This window comes from Mustela nigripes, chromosome 1 (genome assembly GCF_022355385.1).
Source record: "Mustela nigripes isolate SB6536 chromosome 1, MUSNIG.SB6536, whole genome shotgun sequence".
Taxonomy (NCBI): domain Eukaryota; kingdom Metazoa; phylum Chordata; class Mammalia; order Carnivora; family Mustelidae; genus Mustela; species Mustela nigripes.
Genome location: NC_081557.1, coordinates 19,999,739 through 20,018,797, shown reverse-complemented (window position 1 = coordinate 20,018,797; position 19,059 = coordinate 19,999,739). Strand labels below are relative to the sequence as shown.

Genomic DNA, 19,059 nt, shown 5'->3' with positions numbered 1-19,059 from the left:
GAGAACAAAATGTATGGTGCTAGATATGTCTATTGGAATAGCCCATGTGAGAAATTAAAAAGTGGAGGGCGGTAGTGAATGGCTTCTACATGTTTCCTGTCTCACTGGCTACTACTCAGTAATTAGTATTCTTTGCTGGGTAATCCAGTTGTGAGACCTTGATTTCCAGCTAGAATCTTTCCTAGGTGATCTCATCTAATCCCAGGACTTTGAATACAATCACTTTAATTCACTTCTACATACTCCTAGGTCCCAAACTCCTGAAAACTCCAGTCCTAGTCCGTAATCTCTATTTGAATGTCTTGAGTGTTCCAAATTAATCTCTTAATTAACCTGCATTCATCCATTTGCTTAGGGCAAATACTTCGGCTACCATTGTTTTTTCTTTCATACCCTGTATCTAGTCCTTAAGTAACCTACATGATTCTACCTTGAAAATGTATCCTGAGTCATCTAGCACTTCTAACCACCCCTACCACTAGCTTAGAGCAGGTAACTACAGTAGCTTTTAATGCATGCTTGCTGCTACTCTTGCCCTTCTGCAGTGATTTTTGCACAGCAGCCAAGAAAGCCTTTTCTGAGGGTAAGTCAGATTTTGTCACTTCCCGGTTCCCCCAACTCCACTGGTTTTCCCATCACACCTAGAATTCTAAAGTTTGGTCCATGTGCATTCATTATTTGGCCTAGTTTCCTACCATCTTATTCTTGATCATTGTAGTCTGGCTATGTTGGCTGCTTTGCTACCTTGCCAATTAGGCAAATCCCATCTAGAAATCTATGTGTTACATCTTCAGCTTGGGAGGCTTTTCACTCAAATATTTTTAATGCTCATTCTAAATTCAGGTGTTTGCTCCAGTGTCATTGCCTCATAGGCCTTCCATGACCACCACTAAAACATCCTTTGTCACTATTCACTTGCTGGATACTTTTTTCTTTCTTTTCTTTTCTTTTTGATACTTTTTTCTTAATAGCACTTAATTATGCAAACTTCATGAGTGATAGGAACATTTTGGTCACCTGATCCCTTGTATCTGGCATATTGGCATTTTTGTTGAGTGAATGAGAAAATGGTCGATATTGGACTAAATGGGTGGTGGTGATGATTACATTATAATTGTATGTGTCTCGATGTGGGGAAGGAATTTCAGTAAGGAAGGGAAGATAAGTTTGGCTTCAGACATTTTGAATTTGAGGTATCCCAAAAATGTCAAGCAAGCAATTGGGATTTACTTGAAGGTCAACGCTCTGGCCTAAAGACAAGAATGTGTAAGAATATATATGTGGTTCTTGTGTTTGGGCGAGTTTCATCTGAGAGCTGGTGGGGTGGGAGGGTGAAGGAAGAAAGGATGTTAAGTAGTTAATCAAGAGCAGAGCCCCAGAGCCGGTTTTCAGAAGAGCGCCGTCATTTGATGGCCAGATAAAAGCCTAAAGGGAGCTTACAAAGTACCCACTCTGGTGGATGGAAAGCCTGCTGGATTCTCGACAGGTCTACAGGGTCGTTTCTGCAGGTGGGGAGGGTCAAGTGAAATGAATTGGGTCTGCTGGTCGAGTTTCCTCATTTTGTCACAAAGTGGGAACTTATTTTAATAAAAATCGTCAAAATCCCGCACAGATCCCTGGAGTCGGTAATCTCATAAAACCAGGCTACACAATCCTGGTCCACTTATCATGTGCTGCCCCGGACCCATCTGGGAAGCCGGGCTAGTCCCAGTACAGTGGCAGTGGCTGGGCGTGCGGACACCTGTATGCACATTTTCCCCTTCGAAGCCAAGGTATTTTGAGTCTGACGAGCGGCACGCCAGTCACCCGAGTAGAAACGGAATTTCCCAGCCGCGTTGTCTATGTGGGCTGCAGCTCCGCCTCCGGGGCCTCTGACGTCATCACACAGCGACCTGGTTGAGAAAGGTCCCTGCATACGCGTGCCGCCGTGCCGTTAGTGCGCTTGCGCACACGCTGATTTCTGGGGACGAGCTTCGCGGAGCGAGACCAACTCTGAAAGCTCGCAGTCCGGCATCCGCTAGGGGCAGCCCACTGCTCCCTTCTGGCTACTGCAGTAATTCGGTTCCCCCACGTGCTTCCGCTCGGCTGCTGGCTGGGATCCGCTGGGCTCGGGGCGCAGGTAGCCAACACGGGATGTCTTGGGGTGGGTGTTGAGGTCGGTGTCCATGTCTTTCTTGGGCCCAGAGGTGACTGGCTCGAGGATGAAGTCTCTATCCATGCAGATGCCCGGCCCTCGCCTCCTGCCTTCCCGCACGGGCGCTCCTAGATGACAGATTCCCCTTCTCCGATTGGCGGCGACCCTCGGCGTGCTTCTTGAGCGGTCTCGGGGCTCGATCTCCACCTTCTAGGGACCTCTTGCTAGGGGTCGGGGTGAGGGGGTGGGTGACAACACTTTCGCTTTCCGCGGAGCTTGCCCAGTTCCTGGTATAGGCGCTGGGCGTTAAACCGAGTCCAGAGCTTCCCACGTTTTAAACTGTTTGACTCACCTCATTCTTTTATAGTCTTTATTCAGCAGTCACATTCAAGACTTTATTTGCTAATGCCCCTAGAACGGTAACTAGCACACAGATGCTATTTTGTTAGACCGATAGATGAATGAATGAAGAAAAGTTCTCTTTCTCTTCTCTCAGGGCCCTCTTCATCCATTAAGGCTTCCGTGCAACTCCAGCCGAGAGTAACCTCTGATCAACCTCTGATCACTCTGATCAGACCTTCATCAGACCACTGGCTGTACTGTTATTTTTACACCTAATTTTGTCAGTCTTAAGACCGATCGCCCCTTATCTCTTTTACTTGAATATTTTCTTCAAGGAGAATGAAAGCTCCTTGAAGTCAAGCCTTTATCTGGCATTGCTTCTGGGGCTCCCCTAGTAACCAGGGCAAAAAGCAGCCCCTAATAATTATTTATTGATTGGTTAGTGTGTGATCGTTTTGTGACAGCTCAGCGGAGGTGATCCTTGAGCTGGAAAAAGCTTAGGCTTTGGAGTCTCTACTTGAGTTCTTTTATATTTGCTCCTTTCATGAGGAAAGGAGCCATTAGTTGTAATATAGTGTTGAATATTAAGATAGAACTGCTAAAATCCACATTTGGATTGGAGGTTAGAAGGATGGTTATGGCATAGTTAAGGCAATTGATGAACTTTATGTTTAGAAGCAGCAAGCCCTGGACTTCCTAGGTAACCTGTCATTCTTACTCTTATGTTGCAATAATATAATTGATATTCCTGATGTTTCCTTAGTGTATTTATTGTGGTAATGATGCAGTATTTTGTTATATGTAATCACAATAATTTTTAAGGTCTCTCTGTACAGACTTCAGTATGGTTTTCCCTCCCTCGAGGAGACAATTGGGACACATTTCTTTTTTTTTCTTTTCTTCTTTTTTTTTTTTAGATTTTTATTTATTTATTTGACAGAGACACAGTGAGAGAGGGAACACAAGCAGGGGATGTGGGAGAGGGAGAAGCAGGCTTCCCGCTGAGCAGGGAGCCCGATGCAGAGCTCGATCCCAGAACCCTGGGATCATGACCTGAACTGAAGGCAGCTGCTTAATGCCTGAGCCACCCAGTTGCCCTGGGACACATTTCATCACAATAATATTCATTGATTTCCTTTCCCTGACTTTATTAGTAATGCATATGAATAAAAAAAAATAGAACACCAAATAACAAAAGAACAAAATAAAAGCCATCTGCAGTCTCATCATTCAGAAATATTTACATTTTGGTGTTTCTTTCTAGGTCTGTTTTCCCTATGTGTTAGGTAAATGCATTTAAAAAAAGAAGGTATGCTTTGTCTTGCGATGTCTGTCTTCTCATAAGTATCTACATCCATATCCTTAGATAATTTCTGAAAGTTATTTTGAAAAACTTTTCTTGAAAACTGCCTTATTCTGTAAATATGCCATCATATATTTTAATCATTCTGTTTTTTTGGAGCATTGTTTCTGGTTGTGGAAAAAACCTCCTTGATAGAAGTATGAATTACAGCTTCTCTTTGACTTTCCTGCTGAGGAAACATACTCTTCACCTCCCAAGCCACGGTTTCCTAATTTTAAAAATGAAACTGACAGGGGCGCCTGGGTGGTTCAGTGGGTTAAAGCCTCTGCCTTCAGCTCCAGTCATGATCCCAGGGCCCTGGGATCGAGCCCCGCATTGGGCTCTCTGCTCCATGGGGAGCCTGCTTCCTCCTCTCTCTGCCTGCCTCTCTGCTTACTTGTGATTTCTGTCAAATAAGTAAAATCTTAAAAAAAAAAAAAAAAGAAACTGACATGTTCATTTACTTGAATATTTTCTCCAAGGAGAATGAAAGCTCCTTGAAGTCAAGCCTTTATCTGGCATTGCTTCTGGGGCTCCCCTAGTAACTAGGGCAAAAAGCAGCCCCTAATAATTAGTTATTGATTGGTTAGTGTGTGATCGTTTTGTGACAGCTCAGCGGAGGGAGCAATTGGAGAGTTAAGTAAAATGATACTTACAAATGTGCCTAGCACAGCCCCTGGCCCCACAGAAGGCCACCAGCTAATGTCATCACCCAGAATCTGGTGTTCATGTACAGCTGTGTTCCCTTTCTCTCTGTTTCAGCGGTAATCGTTCGCCATGCATCGAAAGAAAGTAGATAACCGAATCCGGATTCTCATTGAAAATGGAGTCGCTGAACGACAAAGGTCTTTGTTTGTTGTAGTCGGAGACCGAGGAAAGGATCAGGTAGGACCTGATCAGCACTTCCTGGCTTACTTTGTGTCTTATCCCAGAGTCAACTTGTTACTGGCTGTCTGAGGTTTCAGCACATGGTAACATTAAGGTCCCTTTGACTGGTTTTCTCTGAGTAAGATGCCTAGTGAGAACCTCAGGAGGTACTGAGCATGAGGTTAAGTATGTGTGACTGGGCTTCTAGCCCCTGCCTAGGCACTGCTGGCCTTGGGACCCCGGGTGCTTTCCTGTCCTGGCCCTTGGTTTACTTTGCAGATCTTTCAAGTGAGGTCTTGGGCCTGGCAGTCTCTGAGGCCTCTTTGGGCCCTGAGATTCCGTGACATTTTCCTTTTGGCAGGTGGTCATACTCCACCACATGTTGTCCAAAGCAACGGTGAAGGCTCGGCCTTCAGTGCTGTGGTGTTACAAGAAAGAGCTGGGCTTTAGCAGGTAAGTTTGGCCCTTTGAATGTCCCATACCACTTATAATTCCTGCTCCTTAGTTCAGTGCCAAGCAGTGATTCCCAGATCTAGTTTTTCAGGGATCATTAGGGAGGTGCTACCTCTGAGGACACTTCCAGAGATAGAAAATGATAGCACAGTGTCCTTTCTGTGTTCCTGACAGTAAGTTTCGTTTATTTTATTTTATTTTTTTAAAGATTTTATTTATTTATTTGACAGACAGAGATCACAAATAGGCAGAGAGGCAGGCAGAGAGGGAGGGAGGAAGCAGGCTCCCTGCTGAGCAGAGAGCCCAATGCAGGGCTCTATCCCAGGACCTGGGATCATGACCCAAGCTGAAGACAGAGGCTTTAACCCACTGAGCCACCCAGGTGCCCCGCTGACAGTAAGTTTCAAATCCATTTCATGCTCTATAGAGGACCGCATCCCAGTACCTTGCTTTCTGCCTCTGATTTTTTTTACTTTTCTAAGCTGATCATGCCGCTCTAATGCAGATTCCTTCAGTTGCCTTTTCCCATCTCAAATTTACTCTGTATTTTCAGTCTCTTTTTTGCGTTTTGTTTCTGAGGAGGATGTGCCTCATCCCATGCCCTCTGCAAACCCCTTTATGAACTCTGCGTTTCGTCTCTCACTTCTTTCAGGACCTGCATCCTCTTTCCTCTGCCAGCCACTCCATACCCTTTTGAAATTTGCTCCTTTTTCCTGTAAATGTGCTCAGCTCTCCAGTCTCAGGAAAAAAAAAAAAAATGATGAGCTGCCCAGTTTTATCTCTCGGGCTCTCATTTTTCTCTCACGTTTATTGCTGTGAAATAGAAACCTTGTGCACTTCTAGTCACTCTCTTTTTTAACTGGCTTCCGCTTCGATCATTGTGACCAGATTGTGCTCTGGGAAGTCACTGACAGCCCAGCATCTCTTGCAGCAGTTTTCTCTCTCTTTCTCCTTCCTCTTTCTCCACTGGTTCACTGTTGTTTTTGATGGTTGGCTCTCCTCTTACTTTTGAAGCTGCAGTAGTCAGGGCATCTGGTTGAAATAGCACACCTCCGCCACAAACACACTTGGGCCCAAAGGGAGTTCCTTGAGGTCTGCACGATACCTACGGGAATGTGATGTCAGCCCTGCCTTAGCTGGTGTAGAGCCAGAGCCTGGATGCTCCCAGTGCTTGCCTGTCTCAGCTCTGCTTGCCGGTCCTGTCCTTTCTCGTTATAGTTCCACCATCTGTGTTCTTTTGTCCCCACGGCTGAAAGAGCTGTTGAGTGTTGAGGTCCAGCAATGTTGGACCTCTGTCTTTCTCCCCAAATTCCTGTGGTAAGATGCCCACCCTTGGCCCTAAGGAGGTGGGGTCAGTCCACCTAGTGGAAATCTGGTAGCTCAGCCTGCAGTTCTGTGTCTGGAGGAGTTTGGGATGCCAAGTCGTGTTCCTTGGCAGATAACCCACTCTGTGGTCACGTCAGAGGTGCGCTCCTTTCGTGGCCTCAGTGATGCTTTCTCAGACTGCCTACCTGAGCAGTACTTTTTTTCTTGATCTTACCTCCTACTGTTTGCCCAGCTTGCATGTGCGTTTCTGTCCTTGAGTCTCTCCTTTCTCCTTTATTCCCAAATGTGTTTGTCTCTGGTGTTGACTCGGAAATGGAAATCTCCAGCTCAGGCTGCCCTGTGCTGTGGCTACTCCTGGCCTTGGCCCTGCCCTCTCTGTCTGGGATGCCACCGCCGCCTCTCAGGTGTCCCCTTCTGAAACGTTCCCCATTCTTCAGGGCCTGCCTCCTTCTTCAGACTTTCCCCCAAGCCCTGGAGTCACACGTTGGGGTGCCTCTGCCCTCTTGGCTGCCTGCCGTCTTCCAGTGCTGGTCACTCTCCATTCTCCCTCCCCGGGAAGATGCTCATTTGCGCCCTGGTCTTGTTTTATTTTTAGGTGGTAAGTTCATTTAGTTAGGAGGCCTCACCTGCTTATCTTTATTTTCATATTTTCAGATGGTCTGGCATGTTAGTAGTAGGTGCTCAAGTGGTATTTGTTGAGTCGAATGCGTTGTTTAGCAGACTTTGAGCTGCTTTCAATTGTACTTAGTTCCAAAGGCTAACTTTCATTAGTTCCCATCCTTTGGTCTTCAAGAGACTTGATTCTGCTTAAAAGAAACTAGGTTTTGAGTGAATTGTCTTGCTGTTCTAAAAAATGTATATAAATGGCGTTCTTTTAAGAGATATGAAAAATACAGACACATCACCAAGTTGAAGATAAAAGCGCTCATAACCTCAGTACATAGCCATTGTTAGCGTTTAGCTGTCTGTCACTGTGGATTGTTATAAATCACAGTAGGTATTTGGTAGTATATATTCTTTCATAATTGGGCAGGTAAGCATTTTTAATATAGATTGAGAATAAGGCCTGTTCCCTGTCAGCAGAATGTGAAGTTGCGGGGCTTGTGTCACTGCCCTGCAGTTGGTTAATGTCAGACGGGGCAGAATTAGGTGGTTCACAGTGTTCAGGACAGATTTGCCTTTCCAACTTAACCCTTCCATCTTCACTTGTAAGACTCTCTTCTGTACCTCTTGTAGCTCTCCCAGCCCGGTCTTGAGGTGACAGAGCACCAGATAAGCTGATGCTTGTAAGTCATGGGCTAAGGCATGAGCCCAAAGTGACAGGGACAGTCACCTTGCCCAATGGCCTCTTTCACAGATGAAGAAATATGGGCCCAGAGGGAAGGCCTTTGTTCTAGCTATTCAGTTAGAGAACTGTAGTAACATTTTCATCAGTTATAATCCTTAATTTTGGAGTTGTCCTGTTTTTCTCTCTTTCTGTAGATCAAAGAGTTGAATGACAGTTGGGCAGTCAGGGTTTTTAAGATAAAAGAAGTTGTTTAGGGTTCCCGAGAGCTATCCAGATCCCATTCCCACCCTTATATCCTCTGTCAGGATTGTCAGGGCTGCCCTTGAGGACTTGATCCCACAGTCTGGGGAAGGAAGTAGATGAATTCATTTATGAGAAATGAATAAACGACCTGTGGTCACCCTGCCTTTCTCAGGTCTTCTGGGGAACCTGGGAAATGGTACCGTGTAGTGGAAACGTGGGCTTGAGACTGAGGTAATGAGGTGACCAGGGTGGATTTCAAACTCTGGTCTAGCCAGATGTGAGCTTTAGGTCCTTCCATTACTTTCTTTGGGAAGTTAAGTATTTGCAAAAGGTGCCAGGGCAGCATAGCAAGGCCCCCCCACGGATTCACCGTGGCTCCCTCTGAAGCCCGTCCTCAACCTCTCTACACTTTCTTTCACCTTTAAAGGGTGGGGTTAGCCCTGTAGTTGCCGAGTTTCCTTCACGCTCTGAAGGTCTGGGTGGGTGATCATTGATTGGCCTGTCCCCTGCTCTCACCCTTAATAGTCTCTCTGGTTAACTAGCTCTCCTGGGGGTGGGGGGTTGTTGGGGGTGATTGCAGTCACCGGAAGAAAAGAATGCGACAGCTCCAGAAAAAAATAAAGAACGGGACACTGAACATAAAGCAAGATGACCCCTTTGAACTGTTCGTGGCGGCTACAAACATTCGCTACTGCTACTACAACGAGACCCACAAGATCCTGGGCAACACGTTCGGCATGTGTGTCCTCCAGGTGGGTAACTTCCCCCGGCCTGGGCCTGGAGTCCGAGCACGAGCATTCCCCGCGAGAACAGCTGGGCCCTAAGGAGGAAGGCTCACCCACCACCTCCCCTGCACATGGTCAGTGGAACACTTGGCCACTTTCCAAAGCAGACTTGATAACTCACTCCGTATGAGAATGAACTTTTCCAATTGGGGCAGCACTTACCTAGAGATACCAGAGCTGACACAGAGGCTCCGTCACAGCTGCTTCTAGCCAGCTGAAGGTGAGAAAGGAAGTGCTGTGAACCCCAAGCGACCTCACGTCCCCTGGTCCTTCCTGGAACTAGCTGGAGACTTTGGTGAGCGGGGAGCAGTGGGACCTGTTTTCACCGACAGGGTGGAGCCCTGTGTGTACTCAGGCGTTCTCCCCAGACTGCTTGATTGCCATAACCCCCGGCAACACCCTCCATCCCTCTCTGTCCTTAAAATCCCCTTACTGTCCCGCCCCCCCCCCCCCGCAGAGAACTCTTAGCTGGTGCTTTTTTCCACTGGTATTATTCTCTTGCCAGTCAAGTTAATAGACGAAATTTCATGTTTTTCTTTGTTTTGAGCTCTGATGGTCTGTTTTATCCTTTTATTCCTTGACACTGTGACCCCCGCATCCCCCCAAAAAGAACACATTTAGGCTCAGATCCCCAATTTTGGTCTGTGTTTATAGTATGCATGTAATACTGTGGTAATATACGTTATAAAACGTTTCCTTATAAAAAGGAAATTAAGAAATGAGGGGAAAAATCATGAATTGGGAGTTTCTGTTTTTTCTTTCTACCTTCCAGTGGGTTGTCCCATACTGCTGGCTTGCACCCCACCTTGGAGACGAGAAGAGAGCCTCTTCTCACCCCACCATGGATTGGTAGCGAGTGTTCTTAGGCGGCCCGTTACTGGTTGCGATGAAAAAGGCTCCCTTAGGCAGTGGCTCCCCCGTGTGGCACAGTTGAGTCTTGTCAGATGGGTTCTGTCTGTGAGCACATCAGAAAATGCACGTGAGGGATTTGTGAAATCCAAGTGCAAATCAATGAAAGTAGGAGGATTTTTTCCCAAACAGGCTTTTGTCTGAGATTCTTAGACACACTTGACATACAAAACCAGGCACCCCACTTCTCCAGGGCTGGGCTCGCTTCTCTGCCCGTCGGGAAGGGGTGGGTGTATGTGTGTCCACACTTGTGAGTTGGGTGGGGACTATGGTCTTGGGTTTGTGTTCTGAAGCCCTCCTCCTACTCTATCACCTGGCTCTTAGTTGAGCTTCCCTGGGGGTGCTCTTGGCATGACCAGCCCTATCCAAGGTCTCCTTCTTCCAGGATTTTGAAGCTTTAACTCCAAACTTGCTGGCCAGAACTGTGGAAACGGTGGAAGGTGGCGGGCTGGTGGTCATCCTCCTACGGACCATGAATTCACTGAAGCAGTTGTACACGATGAGCATGGTAGGTGTGTGGTTTGTAATCGAACTCAGGCGGTTCGGACCAAGCTGTGTTTTTGCTGTTGGCCACTTTCTTTAAAGAACTTCCTTCCCGTGAGCGGTCGGCACAGGCTCTGAGCTGGGAGCTTTTTGACTGCCAGTAATGAGAAGGTCACTGTGGAGAAATGTCAGTGGCCCTGACTGTGTCTTGGCATCTGAATTTCACATTTGATTTTGGGTATTTGTGGATTTCTACGCCAGTGGGATTCGGGTGTGGTGCAGCTGTTCCGTAGTTCCATTTCTGGAGTGATATTCTGCAGAGAGCCGTGCCAGTGCCTCATCCGTGTATTGCAAAAAGGGACCACGCACAGACATCCTCACCAGTCCTCATCCTTGTGGATGATGAGAGAACATTTGCCAGTTCCACCCCTGGTTTGGCAAGAGCTTTGACTGTGGAAGGGGTAGTTTCCATCCAGAGCTGAGGACATGGTTAGGAGTGGGACTGTGTCTCAGTGGATGCAGAGCTGTCAGTAATACCTTGTCAGTATTGCCACGTGGATGTTCTTATTTCTTAGGTTTTCAGTCATTCCCATGGCCCTACTCGGGAATGGAGTTAGCATTAGCCTCAGGCTTTCATGAGCTGTGTTACTACGGTGACCTGGACTTTCCTTAAACCTTAGTGGCTGCTTACTGTCACCACTGCTCTTCCCATCACCTGCCTCTGTGGCCCCTCTGGCTTCCTTGGGTGTTCTGAGAGGCCCATGCATTTGCTGTGGCCACTGGGATATCACAGGGCCCTCTTCCTTACCACATTCAAGTCCTTGCTCAAACTGCCTCCTCAGCGTGGTCTTTCCTCACCCCCTGTTTGGAATGCGTGACCTGCTTTGTTTTTCTTCAGAACATTGGTCAACTACCTGAAGTTACATATTTATTTGTTTATTGTCTGACTTCCTGTGCTAGTCTCTAAACTTCATGGGATCGGGGACTTTGTTTTCCTTGCTGGTGCACTCCCCGATGCTGGGAGAGTGGCCGGCATTTAGTAAGCACTCATTAAATGCTTGTGAATGAATGACCTTGTGCCCACGTCAGTTTGTTTGTCCTTCTGCCCCCTTTCATATGGCTGTCTGCTCCTCACCTCAGAGGGCCTTCCCTCCGTACTGCAGGTCAGTAACCGCCCCCTGCCATTTGCTGTCGCTGCACCCTGGTTTTCATCTGTAGCATTGGCCGGAATGTTACTCATTTGTTTCCCTCCAACCATCGGACCGTAGGCTTCATGGGAACGGAGGCCACGCTTCGTTAAACACCAGTGTATAGCCAGCATGTCTGGCACACCGTTGGCATGTACATTTTATTGAATGAAGACATTTTATGGTGCTGGATAAAATGTGGAAAAACGCCAAAGTTGAGATGAGGGGAAGTTTGTTGTCGTTAAAAAACACTACACTGAGAGTTTGCTGATCCCAGTTTCAGCAAGGAGTGGTCCGACCCTTGAGCACAGCAGATCACGTAGGGGTGGATTTCCAGCAGCAGCGCTGGCGCCTCTTTATCCCAGGGCTGCTTGTTACAACGTCTGTACGGAGACCTGGAGCCCCAGCGATACTGTGGGATGTCTTTGTTCACGGACGTTGTCTCTTTCAGGACGTGCATTCAAGATACAGGACTGAGGCCCATCAGGATGTGGTGGGAAGATTTAACGAGAGGTACGTCTGAGGCACATTCCTCAGGCCCTTAATTGTGAGGAGCCGTGGCGGGAAGTATATTTTTGTCTTGGACCCAGCAGAAAGCTGCGCTCTTATCCGAGGGCAGGTGGCACGGGTCCAGAGCAGTGAGAGCCCGGACAGCAGTGGTGGTTGGGAAGCCAACTGGAAGCAGTGAAAGTGAGTGGGGGGCTGGGGCTTGAACCAAGTCCTCCTCCTCTCTGGCTTCTCACTTACTCTTCTGTCAAAGGGGTAATTTGTCTGGGTCACCGTTTCCCAAAATGTGTTTCACAGAACGTTAGTATTTTAAGAAGGACTTGATGTCAAAAGGGTTTCTGGCCAGTTGTGTCTGGGAAATGCTGATATGGTTTGTTCTGTGTGAAGATTCACATTGGCCTGTCATAGCCTCTGAAAGTCTTGCAGCAGCAGGGACCTATTTAACTGATCATTTCCCAGATTTATATGACCACAGAGCCCTTTCTTAAGGAGCACTGGTTAGCAGCCTGTGAAACGCCATAGGAAGCTGTGTCCCGAGTCAGTGGTCCTCGTCTAGAGCAGTCTTGCTCACTGGGGACACTGGAAACATTTCTGTTGTCATGACTTGGGGGACACTGTTGGACGGGTAGGGGACACTACTGGCATCTAGTGAGTAGAAGCCAGGGATGCTGCTGATCAGACTGAGGTGAACAGAGCAGCCCCACAACAAAGAGTCTGAAATGTTGCTTGTGCTGAGATTTAGAAGGCCTGGCCTCGAAACTTGGGGCCTTTCCAGTTTTCATCGTCTCTGGTGCTTTCACTCAGTAGACGGATTAGGTTGGGAGCTGGCTGCCTGCTGCCAAGTGGAACAGAAGGAAGCCTGTGACAGGAGCCCGTGAGGCGCTCTCCTTGTGCTGGGGGAGGCCCTCAAATTCTCTAGCCAAACACACATTTTCCTACACTCAGGAGCGTTGGTGTTAATTTCTTAAGGGAGCTCTTCTGTCTTCTCCCTTGTCTTTATTTTTTCCTCGTGGCAGAAGGTAAATTCGTTCATGTATGCGCTTGTTTCCCTGTGTGACTGGTGATCATTTGTGGGATGGGTTTGGAGCTCCCCACTGAAGGATGGCCTGAAACAGCTCAGTCTTTAAAGGGTGATCATGAGAGGGTGTGGGAAGAGCTGTGTGACACAGGGAGCAGTGACAGTTGTGCATAGTAGGAGTGCTTACAACTTGTCTCTCTAGACAGTTCTGGGTGTTCTTGTTTGCTGTATAAAGCATGTTCAGGGGGCGCCTGGGTGGCTCAGTCCATTAAGCTTCTGCCTTCTGCTCAGATCATGATCTTGGGGCCCTGGGCTGGAGCCCCACATCGGGCTCCCTGCTCCACAGGGAGTCTGCTTTGCCCTCTGTCCTCTCCCACTGCCTTTTCTGTCTTGCTCACTCTCTCTCAAATGAGTAAATAAAACCTTAAAAAAAAAAAAAAAACAAAAAAAAAACCACTATCAGGTACCTTGTAGAGGAAGCTCAGAATCCTCTTGCCCTGCCCTCCAACTGTGTTTTGGCTTTCTGTAGCTTTCTGAGAGCTGTACGGGCCAAATGACTTTCTGGAAGAAAAGCCACACCTTTGTTTCGTAGGCACTGCCCTCCTTCCCCCCAACACCTCATGACCGTTTTGTTCCTCAGATTTATCCTCTCTCTGGCCTCTTGTAAGAAGTGTCTTGTCATCGATGACCAGCTCAACATCCTGCCCATCTCGTCGCACGCTGCCAGCATTGAGGCCCTACCTCCCCGGACCCCGGTGAGTCAGCCAGCTGGCCAGGAGTCAGGCCGAGGCCGTGTTTTCTGTGGAGACCCTCCCGTGGCAGTGGCAAACCTTCTCCTCTCCTCTCTGGCAGGAGGAGAGTCTTGGTCCTTCTGACCTTGAGCTGAAGGAGTTGAAGGAGAGCTTACAGGACACCCAGCCGGTGGGCGTGTTGGTGGATTGCTGCAGGACCCTAGATCAGGTGAGTGTGGCATTCCGAGCTTCCCCGTGCCAGGATGGACACTGCAGAGGAAAATAGAACATGCAGAAAGCTACAGAAGCCACACTTGGACAAGTCAGGACAAATCAGGACTTGGATCCTCCTGAGGAAGGGACCTTTTCTCTTGCTTTAATTTGTGCAGGAACATCAGGGCTAGTCTCTGTCATCTGCGTTCATAACAGGTCCAAGGATTACCTCCCCCTCCACTTCACGTCATCAGTTCAGGGAGTAGAGGGTCTGGGGCTGTGCTGGGGGAGATGGATTGAATTTAAAGAGGAACCTCCCTGGCACATTTTCTAAAAGAGGGTGATATATCTGTGTTCTTCCATTTTAGTTAAGTTTTAATGACATAAAGATTTTGCTTCCGCTTTGTGTAGAAGTGAGAAGAGAGCCTGAGGCCCCTTGTGCCCTGGTTCCAGAGTGAGGTCTGATGGGGTCCTGTGCAGTGGTGTGTCTAGGTGGGTTGGGAGGGAGCTTCCAGGATGCACTTCTGTGCTCACCGAGGTGATCAGGGCTGGTACCCTCAGCTTCTCTAGTGGTTCCTGGGCTGTGCAGGACCTGACTGTGGCCAGAGAGCTTCACGCTGTCAGGTGTGTTCAGGATTCTGGTCCAGCCTGAGCCAGAGGAACAGTCCAGGCCTCTTGGCACTGGGCTCTGCCCTCATGATGGAAAACAGCTGCAGTGACACCTCCCACTTGGGGTGGAGGCCCAGCAGGCTGATTTCCCTGCTTGTTCTAGGAATAGAATTATTGGCCACATAGCTCTCTGTGCAGCCCAGGCTGCAGACTCTAGGCTTCTTTGAGCCACTTTCTCGTCCCCTTTGTCAGAGAGAGGAAATGAGCGAGAGGATGGAGAAAGGACAGAAGAGGGAGAAGGTATAAAAACAGTAGGAGTGTTGTAAGAAAATACACAGAAAAAACATCACCAAGTATGAAAGAGCGTGCTTTAAAAATGGAAGATGGTGTTTCTACTTGGCAGTTCCCCTCTGCAGAGACAACTGTCATTAACAGTTTATTGTGTGTTCTTGAACTTTTCCTGTGTATACAAATGGAGATTTTGCAAATATGTGAAGGGATTATGCTGTACAGTGTAAGCGGTCCCCTAGTCGGCACTTGAGTTGATTCCAGCTTTTTTCCTATTATAGACAATGCTGTTAGGATCTTTTTTACAGATATGCACTGTCTCTAGGATAAGTTTCTAGAAGAATTGCTGGATTAGAGTGTGTGTGCATTAAAACGGGTATCGCACTGGTTCTTGGAACCAGCAACAGTATGAAAACGCATTTTATCCTACACCTTGCCAGTACTGGCTATGGTTAAACTTCTAAGCCTACCAGTCCTGTGTTACAGGGACACAGAATCACTCTTTTGATTTGTGTTGCTTTAATTATGAGAAAAGCAGGTACTTTTTTCATATAATTACTGGGCATCTGGGTTTGTTTGTTTTGTAAATTATTTTGGGGGGTTGGTTTTTCATTGTAGCATATTGTTTTAGGATGTATTTTCTAAAAAGATTTTTTATTTTTTTTTAAGATTTTATTTATTAATATGACAGACAGAAATCACGAGTAGGCAGAGAGGCAGGCAAGGCAGGGCGGGGGGGGGGGGCGGGGGAAGCAGGATCCCTGCTGAGCAGAGAGCCCGATGCCATGTGGGGCTCAATCCCAGGACACTAAGTTCATGACCTGAGCTGAAAGCAGAGGCTTAACCCACTGAGCCACCCAGGTGCCCCAAAAGATTTATTTATTTGAGAGAGAGAGAGAGAGAACATGCACATCTATGCAGGGGAGGGGCAGAGGGAGAGAATCTTTAAGCGTACTTCCTGCTGAGGAGGGAGCCCAGCGTGGGTCTCCATCCCATGATCCGTGAGACTATGACTTGAGCTAAAACCAAGAGTCAGACGTTCAACTAACTGAGCCAGATTTTTCCTGGTTATGTTTTGTCAGAATTTAGAACTTCTCAGCAGGAAGCAACAAACGAACAAAATACAGCGCTCAGCAAAAGCCATTAAGAGTAGGACCTGGGGGGCGCCTGGGTGGCTCAGTGGGTTGAGCCTCTGCCTTCGGCTCAGGTCGTGGTCTCAGGGTCCAGGGATTGAGCCCCGCATGGGGCTCTCTGCTCAGCGGGGAGCCTGCTTCCCCCCACCTCTGCCTGCCTCTCTGCCTACTTGTGATCTCTCTCTCTCTCTCTCTGTAAAATAAATAAATAAAATTAAAAAAAAAAAAAAGAGTAGGACCTGGATCTCTGAGTGTTTCCATCTAGAGAGACTCTGGCTCCTTGAAGCGCTTTCCTTTCCTTCCTTTCCATCTGCCTGGGCTTGTGTCTCCTCAATGTCTTCTTCAGTGTCACTGCCTGGGTGTGTCAGGCAGCTTCTTTAGGACCAGACAGACCAGGCTGGACCCTCTGGCCTTCTTCCCAGTTTCGGCCTTTTCCTGGGCAGATCCCAGGCGAGGAGTAGAGTTTGGCCCCCAAGTAGTGTTGTGGTTCATCCTCTCATTCAGTGCCTCTGGACTCTTGCTCTCCTAGGTGCTAGACTCGACCCTAGGCACTGGGCTCCATAGTAGAAAGGAGGGGCACACCTGCTTTGTGGAGCGTGTGTTCTGGTGGGTTGAGTCTGACGTTGAGCCAAGGAAATGGGCCAATCCTGATATGCAGTAGAAGGTGCTGTGTACGATGGGGAAACAAACAGTGTCACAGAGGGATCAGGAATGCAGGAGGTGGGCAGAGGCTGTGGTTCTGGGGGCCCTGGTTTAGAAGGTGATCCTTGAGCAAAGCCTTGAAGGAGTTGGGGAAATGAGCCTTGGGGCCATTGGAGGGAGAGTGCTTCTGGCGAGGGGCCACCACAGGCAGAGGCCTGAGGTAGGAGTCTTCGTGGTTTGCCCGGGGACCAGCAAGGAGGCTGCCTGGGTTGAAGCAGAGTGAGCGGATGCGAATAGGGGGAGATGACAGAGGTCGTGCGGCCGAGCCACGTGGCTCTGAAGGGCTTGGCACTTACTGTCTGAGAAGTGGGCACCCACGGTAGGTTTCACATGCCCAGTCTCTCAGCACAGCTGCTGGAGGGATCCCCAGGCTCAACTTTAAAATTTACCCTCTGGCTGCTGTGTTGAGTCTAGACCGTAGGGGAACAAAGGTGGAAGCAGAAAAACTAACTGGGAGTCTCTTGTAATGATGGGGGAAGACGGCACGGGGGCTTTGAGCAGCATGGCAGAGGAGGACACAGGTGAGGGATCATAGGATTGGTACCTCTTCTGAAGGTAGCATTGATGGGCTTTGGCAGTGAATCAGAGGTAGGGAGAAAATGGAGAGGCTGTTGGCCTGAACAGTGGGACAGTTAACTGAGAGAGGGAAGGCTGTAGATGGAGGAAGTTGGTGGGGGACACCCTGGGTTCCCCTTAGGTCAGTTTGAGAAGTCTGACACACATCCCAGTGGAGACATGTAGGGGCAGATGCATGTATACAGGAGTTTGATGGGTAGGGAAGAGGTCTAGAAGTGGGTGTGCCCAGCATCCAAGTGGCATTTCAGGCCCTGAGACGGAGAGGAGATGACCAGGCAGTGAGAAGCGCAAGTGCTGAGCTTTGCCTCCTGGCCGGCTGGGATAGGCCCCCTTTGATTTAGCCCCGACTTCCCCACCATAGTGGCGGTAGGTGGCTGACACTTGGTCTTTCTCCCAGCTCACCTAATAGGGTTCTCTTTTCACAGGCCAAAGCTGTCTTGAAGTTCATCGAGGGCATCTCTGAAAAGACCCTGAGAAGTACTGTCGCGCTCACAGCTGCCCGAGGAAGGGGGAAGTCTGCAGCTCTGGGATTGGCTATTGCTGGGGCAGTGGCTTTTGGGTAAGGAGCTCTCATTCCCCTGCTTTGGGAAGTCTGAGCTCTGAGGAAGAAGTGTGCGAAGTAGGAGTCAAGGGACTGGGAGACTGTCCCTGGGGCTGTGTGAGCCCCTATGTGATTTCTCTAGGTGGTGGGTTCCTGTCTAGACGCAGTGACACTGTTTCTCCCTCCCCTGGTGGTGCACACATGTGCAGGCATGTGGACACATACACCAGGACCTTTGTGATCACTATTTAAAGTTGAACACACAGACAAAGTGGGACAGATGTACAAGAGGAAAGAAACAAGAGTAAGAAACTTTAAAACTCTTCAGGAGATGGGAATGTATGTGACTATCTTTGCTGACTGCAGAAAGTACACATTTGACATTTTAATGGTTTTGCTCAGTCGAACAGCTTGTTTGCTCTTGAGGAGCTGCCTTTGAGTGTGATGTTCCTTTCTGTTCTTTTGCCCTGGGCGGGAGGTTTATGCAATTGCCAGAAGAGCGTTTTACTTCCCGCTTCACAGACTGAAATAATGGACCTAGAATTTACCATGTCCTCATATGCGTGGTCTTCCTTGGTGCTCCTAGTAGCTCCGTAAGCATTTCATGGAGGGATAAACCTAGGCCCAGGGAGTTTCAGTGAGTCACTCACGATTCCCCAGCAGGTCAGTGCTGTTAGTGCTGGGGCCAAGGGCAGCCCCTGACTTCTGGTCTGTCATTCCCGATGCTCCGGTGGGGCTGGTCAGCACCTTTGCCTTTGGCACTCTACACTCAACCAGGCCCCCTGCAGGTTTGGTGCAGTCTTGGCCTGAGCTCCCATTGAGCTGTTGGGCCTCATGGTCTGAAACGCTCTCAGCACAGCTAGCAATGAGTGAGGCCACCTTCTGGTCCCAGGACACAGGCTCGGGAAGCAGTGCGCACCTCTCGGCAGCGCGCCTTTACAGATGTCAGGAGCAGGCTGCCGGGACGCACGGCCTTCTCACTGTTCGTGTGTTCTCCTTAGTTTGGGACAAAAATGCATGTGGATCTGGAGTTTCACTTTTCCTCCCTAGGAAGTGTTCTTTTTTTTTTTTCTCTTTCCTGCCATTACCTTTGGTAATCACCTTTGGGACGGGGCAAACAACAGTCTCTTCTTTCCTCTTACATTCCCTACACGTCCCTTTTGGATGTCCTGATTCCTTAAAAAAATTGTCCTTTTCTTTTGTTCAATAGGTACTCCAATATCTTTGTTACCTCCCCAAGCCCTGATAACCTCCACACTCTGTTTGAATTTGTCTTCAAAGGATTTGACGCTCTGCAGTATCAGGTAGGAAATGAGGATAAGGATTTACTTTGGTTCCGGGCTGGGCTTCAGTCTAGGTGAAGTCCTAGACTGAAGTCCTTG

General features: G+C 48.4%; 1 protein-coding gene across 1 annotated transcript in view; it reads left to right on the top strand.

Moving 5' to 3' along the window:
• Positions 1–1,944: 1,944 nt before the first annotated feature.
• NAT10 (N-acetyltransferase 10) overlaps positions 1,945–19,059 on the top strand; it is a 38,286-nt gene continuing 21,171 nt past the window's right edge. Inside the window, exons 1-10 of the mRNA XM_059406009.1 lie at positions 1,945–2,119; positions 4,581–4,703; positions 5,047–5,138; positions 8,576–8,747; positions 10,075–10,197; positions 11,811–11,872; positions 13,525–13,639; positions 13,737–13,844; positions 17,562–17,695; positions 18,888–18,981. Coding sequence (XP_059261992.1) covers positions 4,596–4,703; positions 5,047–5,138; positions 8,576–8,747; positions 10,075–10,197; positions 11,811–11,872; positions 13,525–13,639; positions 13,737–13,844; positions 17,562–17,695; positions 18,888–18,981 — 1,008 coding nt within the window. The 5' untranslated portion in view covers positions 1,945–2,119; positions 4,581–4,595. The remainder of the gene's footprint in view (positions 2,120–4,580; positions 4,704–5,046; positions 5,139–8,575; positions 8,748–10,074; positions 10,198–11,810; positions 11,873–13,524; positions 13,640–13,736; positions 13,845–17,561; positions 17,696–18,887; positions 18,982–19,059) is intronic.